The sequence below is a fragment of the Symsagittifera roscoffensis genome, chromosome 10 (genome assembly GCF_963678635.1).
Source record: "Symsagittifera roscoffensis chromosome 10, txSymRosc1.1, whole genome shotgun sequence".
In the NCBI taxonomy this organism is placed as follows: domain Eukaryota; kingdom Metazoa; phylum Xenacoelomorpha; order Acoela; family Convolutidae; genus Symsagittifera; species Symsagittifera roscoffensis.
The window spans coordinates 18,978,969-18,999,285 of record NC_087071.1 but is presented as its reverse complement, the minus strand read 5'-3'; the positions used below and the strand labels follow the sequence as shown (position 1 = coordinate 18,999,285).

The window sequence follows — 20,317 nt, the reverse complement described above, 5'->3', positions numbered from 1 at the left end:
GGTTGTCAGATATATTTTAAATAAGAACAAAAGTCAAACGAAAGACAGACAGAACTCTAGCATCAAAAGACCAAATGGAGTGCAAAAATAAGATGACGTTCAATTTCAAAAAATGACTACTTTTAAAATCCGAGAAGAATAGAAGAAATTACTATCGACTCAGTATCTCTAAATGGGTTAGGGGTTATTGAAAAAAGTCAACCATAAAAGTTTGTTTTGTTATTGAAAACACAATAACCTATTTTTTTATTCTCTCCGGAATTTGAAAAACAAAAAATTTTCGTCGGTTTTTAGAGTTCGCTGAAAGTTTCTCGGATCAACCGTACAATTCCCTCGCCCCCTCCCTAAGTAATCTACCGTATATTTCTCTCCTCAAGCATGTATCAAATCTAAAATTGATTCTGTACAAAGTATACATTCCTTGAAATCGCTCAAATAAAAGCTAGAAATAGCAATGATTTTTTTTTCAGTGAAAAGGCTTAAGTTTGAATGAATCTAGGTTCATCTCAAAGTTATTAAACAAAAAAATCAATAATTTCTCCCCCAAATTTTATTGGGGGGACTTGTATGGTTGATCCTGTTTTTCAACTATCTGTTGGCTAAAAAATGTCTGAAAAAAAGAAATCATACGCTAAAAGTCCTACCTATTTCATGAAATGGTCTGAACAAAAAGAGTAATTATACTCTTTTTGTCTCTTTTTGTTCAGACCATTTCATGAAGCAGGTACGACTTTGGTGTATGATTTATTTTCTGTATGATTTATTTATGATTTCAAAAGACCAAATGGAGTGCAAAAATTAGATGACGTTCAATTTCAAAAAATGACTACTTTTAAAATCCGAGAAGAATAGAAGAAATTACTATCGACTCAGTATCTCTAAATGGGTTAGGGGTTATTGAAAAAAGTCAACCATAAAAGTTTGTTTTGTTATTGAAAACACAATAACCTATTTTTTTTATTCTGTCCGGAATTTGAAAAACAAAAAATTTTCGTCGGTTTTTAGAGTTCGCTGAAAGTTTCTCGGATCAACCGTACAATTCCCTCCCCCCCCCTCCCTAAGTAATCTACCGTATATTTCTCTCCTCAAGCATGTAATCTAAAATTGATTCTGTACAAAGTATACATTCCTTGAAATCGCTCAAATAAAAGCTAGAAATAGCAATGATTTTTTTTTCAGTGAAAAGGCTTAAGTTTGAATGAATCTAGGTTCATCTCAAAGTTATTAAACAAAAAAATCTATGTTTTCTCCCCCAAATTTTATTGGGGGGACTTGTATGGTTGATCCTGTTTTTCAACTATCTGTTGGCTAAAAAATGTCTGAAAAAAAGAAATCATACGCTAAAAGTCCTACCTATTTCATGAAATGGTCTGAACAAAAAGAGTAATTATACTCTTTTTGTCTCTTTTTGTTCAGACCATTTCATGAAGCAGGTAGGACTTTGGTGTATGATTTATTTTTATTCCGGTCCATTTAGGTAGTACAGAGAAAGCTCAGAAGGAACCAAGAGTTGGGTTATATTGAAGCCTTTCTGGTCGTGATTCCGAGTCAAAAAAGAAATTTCCTCAGTGTTTAGAAAAGTGGTTTTCGCCTATGCAGACCAATTTAGCCGGATTGTTTTTCTGAAAGTGTTTGATTTCAGGTTTTTTTTAGCAGTGAATCTTGGTTAACTACTTTTTCACGGGGGCTATCCTACAAAAAGATATGTATGGTATTCAAAACAAAAGTTGAAAAAAAATCTTTAAAATCTAAATCTGAAAAAAAAATTAAAAAAACTTTTCCCTCTAACTTGTTTTTTTTTCATCTTTTTCCTGGAACAAAAAAAAACAGTTAAAGGACGTAAAAGGGCAGTCGGAAGATTCAAAGAATGGTCTCGATTAAATAGTTGTATTTATGGTAAAGATTACAAAATTAGGTTTATCGGCGAATTTTTTCTTGTACTTACTAAGTATTTTTGAAATTACCCCAAAATTTTCTTTTGTTTTTCTTTTCAACTGCAAATCGAAATTTGTACGCAAACAAACATTTTCCAAAACTGTTTTCCAAAACAAAAATGTTGGGTTTTTCCTTTTTGCTGTATAATTTTTTTTTCAAAAATGCTGCAATTTCCCATTTCTTTTGTGTGGCATGTTTATGTATGCTTTGATCAATGTTTGATAATTTAAAAGTGCAAACTTTTACATAATCATCTTTAAAAAATTTCGCCAAATTTCAAAAGTTTTGTTATATCATTTTTGAAAAACAGCTTTAAGACAATTCAGATCGTTTTCTATGCATTGTATATGCAAGAACGTTCAACGTTTGGTGCTTTGAGTAAGCCAAGGTCTTTGTCACTTGGGTTAAGATACAAACACAATCCAAAGTTTTTCTGAAATTAGATTTAGAAACAAAAAATCAACTTTTTGGTTTATGGAAAAACACAATCATACAATTTCCATATGTGGAAAAATGCTTGTCATAGAGTTTTCATACAATTTTCTTTACGTATGGAATTGTATGAAATTGTATGACAAGAAGTTTCTCATATATGCAAATTGTATGATAAGAAGTTTAGGTCAACCCGGGAAATTTGCTTTATTTTTGTTTATTTTACAATTGTCTCAAGATATTTAAAATTTTTGTGTAAGGTAACCAATTGACTTTTCTGTGGTGTCAGATACAAAACAAATAACTGATAAGCTTTGAACTTTTTCTGTGGAGATCAGCAATAATAAAAACGGTCTTAGTTTATGTTGAAAAATTCAAAAAAGCACCATTTTCCTTGCCCTACAACCAAAATCTGATATTTTTTGAACACGGGGGAAAAATTTTTCCCGCGTTGCTGTTAGATAATTACTAGATTAAACTGTAAATATTCTAGGGTCTTCTTCCTTATTCCGCCCAAAATTCCTAATTATGCGGTTTTGTTAATTTCAAAGTTTAAATGATGAGAGCAACATATTGATAACACTAGCAATTTTTTTTAACGGGTCACTTTACTCTTCAGCCGAATTCTAAAAGGCCCGACATTTCAGTAGATACGAAGGTGTTCTTTTTTGCACTGGAGCTGTTTTCTGAGACCTTTTTTTTCTAATCTTGGTAGAACTCTGGAGCGCACTTGAAACAAATTTGAGTACTTTACTGAACATTCTTCATTTTACGCCAATTCGTCTTATTTATAATTCGACTGAAAATTGTGAACAAAGCATTATGAGATGGTATTGAAATTTGATTGGCTAATTTTAACCAATCAGTTCAAAGCAAAACAGTTTCTGCTCAAGATATTAAAACATTGATTTTTGAACGCAATAAGTAAAAGTACCCTAGATCTTTACTAGTTGAGATCGCACCAGAACTTCACCTCAATATCAGATTTGTGTAAAGATTAATTCAAATGCAAAAAATGGCGCAAAAATTCAAAAATTTTGACATCAATCACCCTTCACGCTAAGTTTTAATGTGCTAAAAAAATTCTTGGCCAGTGTGCTAAAAAAAAATTCACTTTTTGTTATCAATAGGTCTTGCGGCTTCAAGAAGCAAGATGTTACGCAATGACTCCAAGGCATCCTATCGGTCTATCAGCCCATTAGGCCGAGTGAACACTCTGAAAGACGCCAGCTTCACTGGCTCCTTGGAGAACTACGAGGGAATGAAGGGCATTCGGCCGACCAACTCCGTTCCAGACTTCAATAGTTAGTTAGCTGATAGTTTTTTTTCGTAATTGTTATATATAATAATTTTAACCCAAAAACGAAAAACTGAAAAAATGGCCTCCAGTAACTTAAACGTACATTATGTGCGTTTTAGCTTTAATTACCCACAGCAACAAAATGGATAAAAATTCATCATATGCAGAAAAATTTTCAGATGAACTTAAGTTTAGAATTGATATATCTAAAGCCATTTTGTCATTGATAATCTATTCTACTGATAATTGTTTTTTTTTCACCTAAAATAAATGGATTTTAGTGCCAAAATAATCAATTTTTCTTTTCTATAAATCTGTTATACTCTAAATCTGTTATACCCTTCGATGTAATACTCAACTAAATGATGATAATCATAATAAATTTGATTTCAAGAAGTAAACAGATTGTTCGTAGTTAATAAAACTTATATAAAAATTCTTATCTTGGACGAACTAAAAGCAATTAGCTGCCTATCGATATGCAGAAATTTCCCTCTAAAAATATAGTATGAATATAATTTTTTTTATCTCTTGGCCCTTATTTAACCCGGAAATCAATATTCTAGATATACTAACTGTTTTTATCATTCCATTAAAAGCTTACACGTATATATTGTAAAGCTAGACAATCAACAGGGAATTGAGTTTGAAAAGATGATTTTTCAGGTATTTTTAATTTCCGTTCACGACTATCCACATTAAAATCAATTTACGAGTGCTTTAGGAAGATGGAGTGGTTAGCAGAACTTATCTAACTCTAAAACAAGAAACATATCGGAACTCTTTTAATTTTTGCAGTTATGCTTTTCAGAAAATTCTTTTTTTTTGCAAATTTTCGACTGAACGCATGCTTATTTGGAACTATATTTCTGACAAAGATATCAGCTTCTTCTCTATTTACCTGCGGGTTATTTTTTCTGCCTATTTTTTATTTTTTTTTGTTTTTGTTTTGAGCTCCTGCTAAAAAAATATTGTTATTTCTAATTGTCTTTATTCCATTTTTGTCTGGGAGTATATTGAGAGCAATCACACAGATAATCCAATAAACATCAAAGGACTGAAAATAAATGCACGCTCGAATAGAGAAGCTTCATTCCTCCATCACTTAAGGGCATCTTACCATCGGCTTTATTTATGAAGAACTCGTTTTCAATATAAAAGAAAGGTTCAATAACCAAAAGACATTGTTCACTTAAAATTTAAACTAGCTTGAATACTATCATTTATATATCAACGGTCTTCAAATCTGAACAATTCTTGCTAATTAGATTTTATGATAGATTTTTATTTCTCATCTATTGTCCGAATTCGTAACCAGAAATTTTGTAAAAATTTTGTTAGATTGTTTTCGTTAAATTTTAATCATTCTTCTCCGCGTAATTGTCTTAGCTCTAAAAAAAGCCCAGCAAACATCATAGTAAGTTTCATAAAAAAATTTTCTGACGTATGAATTTTTGAGGTCATCAATGCAATTTTGCCTATTTAAAAACAGAAATCGACCTGCGATCTAGAAAAAAACTCTCTGAATTATTGTTCCGAGCATTTGAAAACGGGTAGGAACTTTGTATTCGAAGGTATTTTTTTGGGATCAATTGAGCAATCTCCCCCCCGTAATGACCAATTGAGCTATCTCCCTCCCAGCAAAAACGAAAAAACTCAATAAAAAGACGTCAGCAAACGCAAGTAGATGGATGATGTGTTTATTGCACGCAATCAATTGACCGACTGAAGTTATCTTACATGAGTATCGAGAAAAATTTTGAAAAAAAAATCGAAATATGAAAAAAAATGTTTTTTTTTTTGCAAAATTTTGTTTAGGCGACCATAGCCTCATCGAAGAAAGCGATTTACCAGGGTTGGTGCTCTAGCGTTGTATCTGAATAGCAAACAAACGGTTCTCCGCAGCACCTTAATATTGTTCGCAAAAACTTTTTGTCATCTTAAAAAGGAAAAAAGTCGCTTTTTATGGCTGTTTTATTGATTCTTTCAATCCGAATGAAACTTTTGAGCTTTGATATTATAAGTTTTGGCTTTCCACAGTCGTTGGAAAATATGCTTTATGATTTCATGTCATTCAATTTATTTTCAAGTGGTTATAAACATGTCTCAAGTACCTATTGAGCTATCTCCCCCCCCCCCCCCCCCCACGCGAGAATGGGGGGAGATTGCTCAATTGATCCTTTTTTTGTTCCGACTAATAAAATCCCCTGTAACGACATTTTAAAAAATTCAAATTTTCAGCGAATAAAGCGAGCAAATATAGAATTTTTTTAATGGCTTAAATTTTTAAAAAAGCTCAATTTAAAACGTTAACACTTAGTTTTTTTCAAATAACGTTAGTTTTTTTTTTTACTATTTTAGCGTTTTTTGGAATAAAAAAATTCAAAATTTCAGAAAACTGCCACAAAATTTGAAAAAGATTTGAAATGTATTTTGGATTATTTATCGTTTTTCCACTAATTTTTCTGTAAAAGTGTTTATCAATTTTCTTACTTATATGTGAATTTCGAATATGCCTTGTCTCTAGCTCAGCGTTTTATCACTTCTTGTTATCACACCAAGCCGAAAAAAAGACTCAAACTTGAAAACACTGTTTTGTTGCATTTTATAATTTTATGGTCAGAATGTTCTGCGCCATTTGCACAGCAGACGGCTATCCTAATTTTTTTTTCTCACGCGCTATCAGCTACCATACATATCATCGGTGTGATTTGAGCGATATATCATAAAAAATTTTGTCTGTCGGGATTCGAACGACATCAAAAAACTGCAAAGATTTTCCCAATGTCGAGAGAAGACGGTCTGAAACTTTTGAAATTGTGTCTGTTTTCGAGTGAGTAAAGCAAGCGAGCACGCTTATTTATGCTTAATATAGGTCGCTTACACTGTGCTAAACATTCTGTGCTATTTGCACAGTAACCGGCTAACCTTATTTATTATTGTCTTTTTTTTTCAAACTGAGCAATTTTTTACCGCTTTGTGGACAAAAAATGCTCAAAATTAAAACCTAATTTTATCACTGCCGATAATTTGTTTTTGTAGCCCTATATTTGCATGACAAGATTAGTGTACAAAATTTCTGATGCAAGAACTCCAAACAATTAGGGAGTCTTGGAATAATCTCATTTTAAGAAATGTCTCAGTTTTTTGCATCAAGTTTTATTTTTTGGGTGAACCCTTCAAGGGATATTACTTTGTAATTCAGCAGTGAATCTGGACTACTTTAACAAAAATAATAAAAACAGACCTCTCAAAAAATGAAAACACATTTTTTGGCCAAAAAGTCAGAAAATGACGAGAGCAGATTTTTTTAGAAGAGTAAGCTAATAATTTATAGCCGCACTTTTTGACCTGAAATTGATTTCACTCTTTTTAAGATAAATTTTGACATTTTTTTCATACTTTCGGCAGCGATCGATTTCATACTTCTTTCTTGGTAGCGAGCGTCATTGAACTGATTCGTCTTTTTTATCAAAGCCAACCTAATCTCTTTAATTTTCAAATGAAAACTGCACTGTGGCCTTGGATTAGTTGTGATATAATTTTCAACGGAATAATATCTAGCAATTTTAGCCCTACGGACGGGATCGTTTCCTTCAACAATTACCACCCGTGTTTTGCAAAATGTTTCATATAGTTTTGCTGCAGGACGTCTTTGTAGATCTAAGCCAAGCAATTTTTTCGGTCAGGTGTAACGAATCCTCAAAACGTAAGCGAAAATTAATTCAGAACAGTAGATTGTGGTTCATTTCGCTCACCGCACTGATGCGATACACGAACACGCCCGTCGTTTTCTAGGCAAGCTTGATTTCTTCTGGGAAGGTAACAGTCTGCAAAAAAATGGGATTTTCTCAAAAACGGCTTTTAATTTTTCGGAAAGCACTGTTTTTCCTTGCCCATATTAAGCTTTAGAGCTGGCGATCTGATCGAAAAATTGGCTCGTTCTCTCACTGTTTTAATTTTTGACTAATGTTTTTTCTTTGGCCGTTTTCTGTTTCCTTTACTTATTAGCAGGGGTTTATTTTTTTTGAGCTTAGTCGCCCGAATTTAGAATTTTTCTTAAATGATTTTAAATCACTGGACATTGTTTTGTTTCTAATCAACTTTGCCGTCTCATATACTGAAGCTCTATTCCCGTAAGGATTTAACCAAAACATGGAAATTGCACTAAAATCTGGAAAATTTATTTTTCAAAAATTACTGGCCCTTCTTCTTTGTTGAGTCCATGTAGAGAACAAATGATATCAAAAACAATAATCCTAAAATCACAATTCAACAGAAAAGTTCAGAACAAAAATTGCTTACTTGAATCATTGACGTGAAAATTGCGCACTTGTTTTTCCTACTTTTGTAACGAAGAAAAAACTTGTGCTCGGGTAGTTATTTTCCTTCAGCCAAATTTTGACCTTTTAAGTAGAAAACTTTGATGGAGTTTTTTTTAAATCATTAATAATGTATAGTTGTCTTACGCTTAAGTTCAAAAAGGTTTTTCAATTATAATTTTTGTAAATTTATGGGAGTTTAAAGCTTGCCATTTTGACCATTATAGGATAATTACCACGCGATGTATTTCATGCTATTAACGCGTTAGCGGAGATTTAATCCGTCTGAGAAATCGTTCCTTATTGTTTGAAGACGCTTTTTGCCATAATTTATTTGTTACTAGGAGCAAATCAGTGTGCTCCATAGACTCCAAAATGCAGACAAAACCTTGAAAGGCTTCGCCCTGATACGAGCAGACTTTTTGTTCCGAATTTTGTAACGAAATTAATGGAATATTTGTGCTCTGGGTGTTTTTTTTTCAGGAAAATTTCGGTTTTTATTTTAGCCTTTTTCCGGATTTTTTTTTTATAGCATTCAAGAGACATTGTTAAACTGAGCTGATTTGACAAAAATTTTCCAGTGGTCAATTTTTGTAAAGTTTAGGGGTTTAAAGATTGCTATTTTAGCCGATATGGGACAATTAACGCGCGATCCTTTTCGCGCTATAACGCGTAAGCTGAGATTTAACCCGTCTTAGAAAATGTTCTAATGCTTACTTGCCACAATTGATGAGTTACTAGGAGCGAAATTTATCAAAATGTGGTTTATATGGCGTGTGGAGGATGATTTCGACAAAAACTCTAATTTTTAAATATATATTTTTTTCATTGTTATTACTGCTCTCTAGACCTCAAAAGGCAGCCGGAATATTTAGGGCTTCGCCCTGATACTAGCAGTCTTGCTCAGTTTATTGATAGATCATAACACATCGATGGAATAATGCCATTTCATCACTGAAAAGTTTTTTTATCAAGAAAAATGTTCGACAGAGTCTTGTTTTGAGCAAGGATCACATCCTGACTATCTTGCTATTTTTTTTTACACCTAAGTTGAAATGAGTATAAGTTGTATATATTTTCTAGATAAAAGTTTTTAAATTTTTCTTTAAAATACCCATGCATTTCGCCGGTAACAAAAGAGGCCACTGGCAGATACTCTTTGGCTGAAAGGCGTTCCGGTTTGAGCTACTTTCATATTTTTGTCAAGGTCAAACATCATCAGGACGTATCACGTAGAAAACAAATGTGTTATTCTAAGTCTTTCTAGACGGAGGAAAGTGCAAATGAAGCATTAAAAAGTTTTTTAATAGCTATAAACATCTCGATGAGTTCGATTTCTACTGCCAAAAACAGTTAACTATTCTTTGAAATGAGAGCTTTTTAGTTTTTTTCCAATTTTCAAATTTAGTAACTGCTGGAAGCGACAAAATAATTTTTTTAGAAAAATGACCCGAAAGTTTTGCCCTTATATTAGTTCAACGTTGTTTGCTTACTTGATACAAGCTTCCCAGGAGAGAAAACAGGTCTTTTCCATTATACAGTCCAAAACAACGAAAACTCAAATGATTTGTTATCTTTGAAATTAAATACCAGAATATGTGTTTCAAGTTCATTAATTTCAACCACTCAAGTGCAACCATTGTGATCAGATTTTCAAAAAATCGAGCCTCGACTTTTGGGTCGTATATTAGTTAAGACCAGAGAAATCAAAGACTTGTCTTGTCAGTTTTATTAAACTGCAGAAATATTCTGAATAAATTTGCAAATAAAAAATTATAAAACATGTTTGACCCAAATTAAACTTAACTTTGAGTTTTAAACGCCTGGAAAAATTTGTAAATGCCACTTCAAGATTTATTTACCAAATATCGCGGCCAGTCTAAAATACCCTCGCAAAGTTTTATTAACCTGCGGCGTGGTTAACTTCTGAAATCAGACTGAAATAATCTTGCAGTTATAATGTACGTGTAACAGAATCCCGCTTTGAAAGGGCTTAGTTTTGAAACATTTTGAAGTAACAAATCTTGTCCAGGCTGAAAACATTACACGTTCATTTGACCAAAATTTCAGATGGCCGAGCTGGTACTGCTGTTGTTCAAAACTAGTGTTATCCCAGGGTTTTTAAAAATTATCTCTAGAAGAGATTCCTGATAGCAAAAACAGCGTTTTTGAAACATGAAAAAGATATTTTTTTCCCGTCAAATTGCCAATTGAATAATTGAAGTAAACTGAGCGCTTGGTTGTGATACGTATCACTGGTTTTGATACGTAGAATCAAACTTAAAAATTTGCAAAACCTCCACCTTGAAAGCAGTTATATTTTGCAAGTAATTTTCGGATATCTTGTTTTCGTACCGCTGAAGACTTTTATCCTCAATTTAAAAACCTAGTCGTGCGTTTTTGCATTACAATTCTAAGAGTTAGAAACTGCGAAATGGTCTCCTAGTTTGTTTGTGATAAATTCGAGGAGTAGCTGTCTGGAGGGGGCTTTGTTTCATTTTAACACTTCATACAGAGGGAGTCGTGCTTGCTGGACTTAACTTGAAGGTAGGATCTTTCAAATGACTGGAACACTCTTAACCTCAATTTCTCGGAACCGATCTAGGCAATGCAAATTTTCCTCAAACGTTAATGTATTAGCTCAGAAAATTTTCCTTTTTTCTTAATCAGCGAAAACAAAATATAAAGTGCTAAAAAAGGAGCAGCTGAGTTTGACTAAAAGTAATAATATAGTTTCAAAAAAAAACTGAAAGAAGAGAGTTTAAAAACACAGCATCGCGCTCTTTTAATGGTCCTTCTATTGCAAAAATTTGCTCGAGTCTAATTTCATGCCTTAAATGTAGTTTTAAACTCATTTGATTTGACGATTTTACTTTATGACCGAGCAGGCCGCAAGTTCTTGTCATGCAATTTTCAAATACGGAGAAACGTTATTCTTACAATTTCTGACAAGTATAAACATGCAATGCAAAGTTTTAATGACAACTCTATTAGGATTAAGTTACCCCCCCCCCCCCCCCCAAATATACCAAGTTAAGATCCTCCACCCTAGCGTTCATTTTAATTTAAATCTACTTAGCGCTGCCTGTTAAATGCTCTTTTCTATTTGGCTCAAAACTCGAACTCAGAATCAAGTTAACATCCTCCCCCCTAAATGGATTTGGGGGGAGGATGTTAACTTGGTCCCTCTATTATTGCATTTTTCTACTTTTGACTTTTGGCCAAAAAAGAAAGATTTTTTACTGCACTCAAAACCGTCCTTGTAATTAGTGGTTGCATCGGCGTCTTTTCTGTTCTACGGCCCAAAAATGATCTACTTCTTTTAGGAAAAGACACATTTTGCTCAAATCTTATCGGTTGAAATTAAGGATCTACTTAACAATCTCCACCCCTTTCAAAGTAGATCAACGTGGTCGATTTTTGACCAATCGGAGCGCAGCAAATTAGAATTCTCAATAGAAAGCACAGTGCTTAATTACTATATTTGTTAAAAGGGGTGGAGATTTTTAACAAGTTACCATAGGGGGGGAGATTGTTCAGTAGATTCAAAATTAATTCCAGCAAAAGCGTTTCATTAAAAAGAGAAGCTTTATAAAAAACTTGTTATTTTTGGACCCCATAAGAGAAAAGACCCTTGTTTTGTGTGATCAATTAAGTTTGGACTACATGAGGTACAAAAATTGGAAAATCGTATGCTTTTTTTCGGAGAATATTTTTTTTATAACAACATTGATTTTGCTGCAAGAAAATCGAAAATTTGTTTCCTCAATTTTTTAAGTTTACCTCAAATAATTTTTGTAGTCCTTTATAAGTAAATTCTCTTTAAACTGTTTCCATGATTAGCTTTTTTGCAGATTTTAAGTGTGCAATCGTTTGAACGCTTTTTTGGGTCAAATAGTGTTGCTCTTGTTCCGATGAAAAATTGGGTGACTCAGTTTAACATTTTTTAAATACGGGGTTGAAATAGGGAGTCGAAACAGTATTCAGCAGAACTCCTGTGTTGTTCATCAAATTTCAAAAAGTCGGCTAATTTTATTGGTAAATGAATGTATTGATAGTTGAGTGATTCAATCGCTCGGTCACTAAAATCTTAAAAATATTCTCGCTTAAAATTTTGGTTTTGTTCAGGAATTTTCACAGCATTTTTTTCGTAATTACAAGGGAATTTACGCTACACTATAAAAACAAAAAGCGAAAGAATTTTTAAAATTTAAGATGCATTTAATTGCAATTGTGCATTTCAATGTTTTAAATTGCCACTCCATGAAAAGTAACTCATAATTTACAAACTGCTACATAATTTAAAACTGGGCAAATGTTATCAAAAAGTCAATTTAAACGATTTTCAAAGTGTAAAAGGTATCCGGAAGCATACTTTTCTTTGAATTCAAAAGTTTTTTTTTGAAAATTTTAGTTTTTCCAAAACTTCAACTTTATCACAACTGCCTGTTGGTTGTTTTATCAACAAATTTATCACACCTCTGTTTGTATTTTTTATTATTGATTTTTTTTCTATAAACTTAAATAATGAAACATCCCTAAAATTGCAATACCGGTGGTCAGAAATTACGACCAAATACTTCCAGAAAAGATGATAGAAACCAGACAAAAGTTTTTCGTGTAAACAAATTTTGAGCTAACTATGATCCAACAAACAGATTTGGCTATCAAAATGACAGGTTTATGAGAAATGTTCAGCCGAATTTGAAGGTATAGTTGACCTTAAATGCTTTATTCACTAAAACCTTCATCGATGAACATTTTTGAAAACTTATTCGTGGGATTAAACTTTTTAGTTTTACCAATGTGGTGAAAAACGATCGCGTTATGTGAAGTAAAAATCCAGTTTGTAATCATACAGCGTCCACCTCCAGTTAAAACGTGCTCAAATTTACTCAAACCCGATAAAAGATAGCACACTGTTTCAATTATTTTTTCAAACAACGCAATTTTGTTCAACGGGAATTAGAAGCATCATTTTCAGGGGAAAACGGACTGAAAAAAAAAGGTTTCAAAATTGTATTTAGATACATGATAGGAATGTAAAAAGTCGTGAAGAGATTTTAGAAAGTCAGTATGAACTACATGGTTAGGCCAAATACAAAATATTTGCTTATTTTCGTTTCATTGCATCAAAAAAAGTTAGGTTTTATTGATCGGGGAAAGTGAAGTTATCTGGAAGTGGAAAATTTTATCTGCAAAGTGAAGTTAGTAGAGGAGGGGGGGGGGGGGGGGGTTGTTGCGCAAATTCAGAGAGAAATCTACGACATTTAAGACTTTGATAGGCCAAAATTATCAAAATTTGTGTCAGGCAAAGTGGACTTTTATTTACAAGTAGATTTTTGAAGTGAAGCAAGCAATGCAAAGAAAAACAAATGTCTCAGGAAGCAAAAATAGAATTAGAACGCCCAATTTTCATAATGCTCAGCAGTTGTAAGCGACTTAAAAAATTTTTATTGTTTTTTGCAAAATCATTTCCACTGAAACAACAATTTAAAAATTTTTCAACAGAAGATTAATTTAATCTTCTTTTTGATAAGTCGTCACGTTAAATTTGTATGTTTTGAATTGCTTTCAACAAGGGACTTTTTCTTAAAATGTTTGTTGTTTTTGTGTTCCCGAAAGCGCTTTCTTTCACTAAAACGGCATCTCTATAAACTGTATCTTTTTACACAGGCATTTAATCATTTATGCTTCCGTTTGCAAACGAACTGCGCTCTTTTTTCAAGCTGATTTTTTCAAAAAAGCATTTCAAACGCAATTCTTACTACTTATCAGTAGAAATATTCAAGTTATACAATTTTGTTTGTTTTTGTTTATTTTTCCTCATTATACTGAAATGAGATTCTCTCTTTTTTAAACAAATCTGCTTTTTGTCTATTTAACCAACATTACATGTCGGCTATTTTTTGATCTTAGTCGTAATGTGAAACTATTTCATCCTTAGGCTATCAACTAGAAAAAAAATTCCATTTTCTTTACATTTTTGTTCTATTTTCCAGGTAATAGCTTATTACCATGCCGCTAAAAAAACAAAACCAATTCAAATTTACCGTTCATATTAAAACCTCTATTTTGTCGTCACTTCGTAGCTTATCAATTTGCTATTAATTGAAGAGCTTAGTTTTATAGAGAACAACTGTGAGAACGCAAATTTGGAGTTTTAATCAAGTTTCAATTTTTAATGACCAGTTTTGTAAACAAAAAACTTCCTTCACTTTGCGCTTAAAAATTTACTACTTTGACTAAAATTTACGTTTGTTGTTTCATTGTCAACTGGGTTTTTTTTCAGCATTTTCTGAAAAACTGTCTGTTTCTTTTCGCTTACAGGTTAATATGAAAAAAAAATTAGTTCATTAGTTTTTCGGATTAGAGTACGCGGGTAACATGTCGTCGACCTTTCCATTTGGTTTATTGATTGTTAAAATAATTGGAGTCTTTGGATGTAAGCTGATCAAAAAGCAGAAAGACCTCAAAACATATTTGAACCCTCTTGAAGAGTATTTCGGAAATTCATTACGAGGTCAAACTGTGCACTGGATAGGCGCACATTTTTGTGCCTGTATGTTCCTGGATTCCAGAGACAGGTCTTTAAACACGTAAAGTTTTTGTCGGAACGATTAGAGAGAAACAAAGAACAAAAGAAGAACAAAAGGAGAGTTCTTGTTGCGGAATCCGCTCACAATTCACACAATACACAGTTTGGCCTCGTAATGTTGTTTATTTTTAGTAATATTAGGTCAATGTTTGGTTAAGCATTCCAGCTTACTCCATGACAAGCAATAACTGCGTCTTTTTGAGTTTGGTAACCCAATTTGTGAGAAGTTAGCCAAAGATTTCAGGTGGACAGGTGGACTAAGCTCACCAAACTTGCAGGGTTCGCAAGTAGAACAGGATTCGAACTAAATTATATCAAACAGATAGTCAAAAACGTCATTGATCTAAAAATAACTCTTTGAAAAGCTGAAATTAATTCATTATGACAATGATTTAATGTTCAATTGCCTCTCATGCCAATGAAAGTGCAAGGGATTGAGCTTTCGCTTCACCGCGAAATTAAGGTTTACCACAGCTTGTTCAATTTCAGCTTCAATAGTGGTACGACGTGAGTTTTCTAGAAGCAATAAAATGGCCTTGGTTCGCAGAAGACATAGCTTAGATTATTAAAATAACTCAGTTTGGAGAGTAAGTAAAGACCAGAAACTGACTAAGTTGAGACGGGCTTGATCAGCGTTTGGTACATTCTCTGCAAACGCAGAAATCACTCTAGAATTGAATTAACATCCCTTCTCCTAAATGTTTTTGGCATGTTAAAGATAATTCATTGCGCTATCAGCACAGATGCTAATTTCCCGTTTCTGAAAAACTGTCAGCGTTCTTTCACTTTTTTGCACGTTTATAACCTGCGATAGTTGATCTGTTTAAAATTATCTGGTTGTCGACCTTTTCATTCTGATATTTATTTTTTTGGCGCCTAAGAATTTTGGAATCTAGAAGAAACCCTGGAAGAGCAGAAAGTGCTCAAAGCATTTTGAGCCACTCAAAAAGTGTTTTGGAAGTTGTATATTTTTGGCAATATTAGGGTTATAACCTTTTGTGGCAACGTTTTGGCAATTCCGGCTGAGTCTTTCAGTTTCTTCCAATTCCCGAAATAATCGCATATTTTTTGTGTTTGATACTCATTTTGGAGATTTTAGCCAAGGATTTCAGGTAGACTAAGTCTACTAAACTTGCATGTCTTTCCAATTAGAACAGGACTAGAACTAACTTCTATCAGTAGCGAGTCAAAAATCTCAACTAACCTAAAAATTTTCTTTGAAAAACTGATTTTGTTTCTTTTTGGCGATGTTTTATTGTTCGAAGAACTCCCATGGCAATGAAAGTGTAACGGTTCGAGCTCTCAATTCACCGCTAAATTGAGGTCTACCACAGCTTGACTGACTTCAGCTGCACTAGTGATACGACGCAATTTTTGTAGGAGCAACAATATGGCCTTGGCTCGCAGAACACATATTTGGTTCATTAAACTAACTCAATTTAACTCAAACTAAAAAAAACTGTACAGCACAAAATTGCTCTAAAGTTGGCGAAGTCGCTGAGTCCGCAACAATAAATGCGGAGTCCGAAACAGTTCATGGAATCCATAAACAAGATTAATTTTTTCTTGTCTAAATCTGAGCTGATGCGGTGTCCACAATTGTAAGCGCAAACTGCAGATTGTGAGCGGAATCCCCGTTTTGGTTGTATATTCAAGAATTATATACATTGAAGTCTTGAAATTGAATTAAACTTTCTCATCAATCGTTTTTGATGGTAATCAGTAATACTGTACTACATTTCAATCTCATTTACTGTCAAAAAATATCAGCTAAATCTCAATTAATGAAAAAAATAACACCTTTCTGATCATAACAACCAAAAGAATAAACATTTTTCCAATTGAAAACACTGAAACGATAGCCATTTTTCCGATTCTAAATACTGAACCTCAACTATTGAAAAATTGAATTCTTTTTCGGTCCCATAAATTGAAAGAATGAACACTTTTTCGATCTCAAATTTTGAAAAAATGACCTTTTATTATGTCTCAAAAATTGAAAAAATGGACTAATTTTTTTTTCATCTCAAATACTGAAAAAACAGAAGATTTTTCTATCTCAAATACAGAAGGATTGAACATCTTTCCAATATAAATTCCTGAACGAATGAAAACTGAGGTAACTATTCCATGGGTTATAACGATGAATCAAGAAAAATTTTGTTTATGCAAACACTAAAGGGGGATGATACATGGTTTGAATTGAACAAAGATTATTGATTTATAATTGGATTCCATTAACAATAGTTTTCTCCTTGCTTTTAGTTTCCGTTTTGCTAGATAGTGATCAAGCTATATCTATTAATTGTTCGACATGGCCTGGTTCAATTCAGTGTAACAAATAACACTACGATCCGCTTCTATTTGTGCAACTCGCTTACATTTGCTGAATCCACTTACATTTTGTAGAATCCCTTTACATTTGCGGAATCTGGAACAACTAGCTTTTTAATCTTGTTTCAAAATGTGCAAAAAAACTTATGTGTCGACAGACTTCACATTACAGATTTTTGCAAGCAGAAATAACGGATTTTTGTGAGTCGATTCCACTTACGATTCGGACTAAATTTAAAAATTTGTCTCTGGAACCCAGGAATATAGATGTCCTAATATATGCGGCTATACAATGCACAGTTTGGCCTGGTACAGCACAAAAAAAAATCAAAATTAAAATTGAAGTACGTTAATGAGATGGCTTATGATTTCAAAATATATTAATAGTTCAAATAGAACTACAAATTAGAGCGGCTGCAGGTTGGAAAGATTTTATAACAGGTTCAATTTTCAGTTAGAGATAGCGTCGGTAAAATCTTGGCAAAGAAAACTGACGCAAATCCAAGACTGTGGTGATTTCGGTAAATTTTTTGGCTAACTGTCGAAGAAATGTGGTTTGAAACCCAAGTTAACCACAAAACTATTCAGGTTTTTTAAATTTCAGCTCGATTGCAATTGTTTAATAATTTCTCACAAAATTTCTTGCCAAATCTGAAATGCATTTGTGTCTACGTTCCAAGTTGATTTGATTTTTTTTGGCATTAGCGTTATTTTTGCTAATAACTGACTCCGAAATCTGCTCTTTAACCAGAAATCTTTTTGTTATTTGCTTCCAACTGAGTTTTGAATCAGTCAAGAGAGACTAACAAATTTGTTTCCGCTTCTTGTATTACCCACCGAATAACTCATCACTATACTGCGTTCCAATGCAGTTACATTTTCTAACTGACGCGGACCTGAAAAATGGCCAACCATCGTAGTACCACCTTACAATATTTCAATTCAATCGTTCGCTGTCCGTTTATAGCATCTATAAATGATACAGCATTGACGCTCTGAAAAACTCTGCCGTCGATCAAGTAAAAGCCTCACCCCGATTTAAATAATCCCCCTCCTCTTATCTCCCTGGGATTATTACTCTACTTTCAGCCCAATTTCTGACCGCTTCATTTACCTTGTTTTTTGAGATTTAATTTCACGCAATTCTTTTGATGGCAAAACTGAAAGCTACTTCTAAACCTGCATGGTCACTTATTAGTATTGGGCAATTGACTGTTAGATTTTCCATCAATTAATATTTTTTTAAATCAAGAATTTGTTTGCTGTGAACTCCTTCTGAAAGCAATTTTAATCAAAATTATTTTGATTCTTATGTTGAAATCTGTTCAATAACATTTTGGAAACAATTTTCAATATTATATTTGGAAACAAACATCAAAACCTTTTCTACAATCAAGGCATTTTTTTCTGAAATAAAAATTGGCACTGGTGAATTCCAAACTTTGCTCCTAGACTACTGTATTACAAACATCCATTACTTTTGATAACACTTGTTAGAAAATTCTTTTAGCGGCCTTCTTATTTGAATTACGAAGACCGGTTAAAAAATATTTGTATAATGAAGTTATAAGAACCCTCAGGGGACAAAAATACTGAATTATTCATTGAGGTTTTCATCCGCCCTCGTGTTTTCCTTGTCAAATCATTGTTAGAATTCACTTCGCAAAATGGCTGCCATCGCTATTTTCTACTTCATTACTTATTCTATCATTCCTGGTGCTGGCCAAGGGAATGTAAACAAGTAAACATCGTAAACAAATAATCAACAAGGAGCAAGTCGGAAGCAAGAAAAAAGGTTTATCGATTTACACGTTGTGTTTACCGCGTACAAAATTACGTTGAAGTTACTTCAATTTACTTTTAGATACATACCAATAATGATGTTACGCGCTAAGACATCAGTGCCAGCCCGTAAGTATTTTACCTAAAAACAAAAAAAAATAAAATCCCTTTTAAATCAATTGACCTTTTTTAGGGGATTTGAATTATCAAATTTGACTTCTGTATTTAGCTTTTGTTCCGACTGAGTTCATTTTTCCCCTAAGGACAGACAATTGATCAATATTGACTGTCGCTTGTCATGTGTAAGGTCGCTTTAAAAATAGTTTTGAGAAGGTATAATAAAATACACGTTTTGACCAAAAATGCTAATTATGCATTTTCCATTCAAAGAAAATTGCGTATCATACAATTTTATTCACTTCAAAAGGCAAAAAAAATGTAAAGACAGTAAATGGAACCGTCAGACTACTTTTTTTGAAATGAAAATTATTAATTGTCTTTAGTTTGGATTTTTTTATGCGTTTGTATAGAAACACAGCCGAGAGTTTCATAAGAAAATCAATAGCTTAAACGGCATAAAACCTACAAGTAAACTGCACTTAGAGGTTTGCCATGCATGGTGATATCTAAAACTTTAGAGAGATAATCTACAAAAATCGTAAATTTTTGTATATGGCTGGAGAACTTCTACTTTCAACATTGCAGAATTTAAAAAGCATGGCCTGTTCTTGCTTACCAAATTCATGTTTTTCCTAGTCCTAAAACAGAAGGGCACGCATAACCCGTACCTAACAAAAGCTTCCAATCTGGACAGAAATTTGATAGAGATAATCTAGCCTAGTTTTCGGTGATTTCGGTACAAAGCTTATTTGTTTATCATCAAACAATAAAAAAAAACAATTTCCAAAAAAAAAATCAACCAAAAATGAAATCACTGCTTAACTGCATCGAAATAAACGTTCTTCGAGCATATGGCAACACAATAACAAATAAATCTTGTTATAACAAGTGTTGTTTATGCTTTAGATTGCTAAAACTATTCGAAATTATCCGTTCATCCAATGGTAGGCCGAGAGCTCGAAATCCACCAGGAGATTTTTTTCTACTAGAAATAGCCTAGATTCAACTCAATTATCGTTTTTAAATTCAAGTTTTCTGAACCCATCGACCAATTAAAAATTTATTGCACGGAATGAATTTGTTCACATTGAGTACAAAAAAGAATAAATTCAAGCGCATTTGTTGTTTCTGGTTTGTGGAAAACTTGGAAAAAAGAAGCAGTTTTCTTCTAAGCTTTAATTGTTTAAAAGTTAAAGAAAATTATAGTCTTTTGACATTTAAACGTTTTATGTTATTGTTCTGTGATCAAGTTTTTTTTTTATATTCACTCAAACTTCGACTTTTCATTCAAGCGTTTTGATGTATTTCTTATACCCTCTGAAACATAATAACAACTAGAGCTCAAATTTGAAAAGAGAGCTTTTATCTATGATCATTTTTTGTAAAGTTATGGGAATTAAAGTTTGCCAATATGTCCAATTGGGAAAACTAACGCGCTATTTTTCTGCGCTAATAAAAAGTCAGCTAGATCTAATGCGTCTTAAAAATTGTCCC

The 20,317-nt window shown here is 32.8% G+C and overlaps 1 protein-coding gene across 3 annotated transcripts in view; it reads left to right on the top strand.

Moving 5' to 3' along the window:
- LOC134855096 (small conductance calcium-activated potassium channel protein 2-like) overlaps positions 1–20,317 on the top strand; it is a 112,283-nt gene that overhangs the window by 53,513 nt on the left and 38,453 nt on the right. For all 3 annotated transcript variants that reach the window (XM_063871480.1, XM_063871479.1, XM_063871481.1), the window contains exon 4: positions 3,498–3,671. In XM_063871480.1, the coding sequence (XP_063727550.1) occupies positions 3,498–3,671 (174 nt within the window). The remainder of the gene's footprint in view (positions 1–3,497; positions 3,672–20,317) is intronic.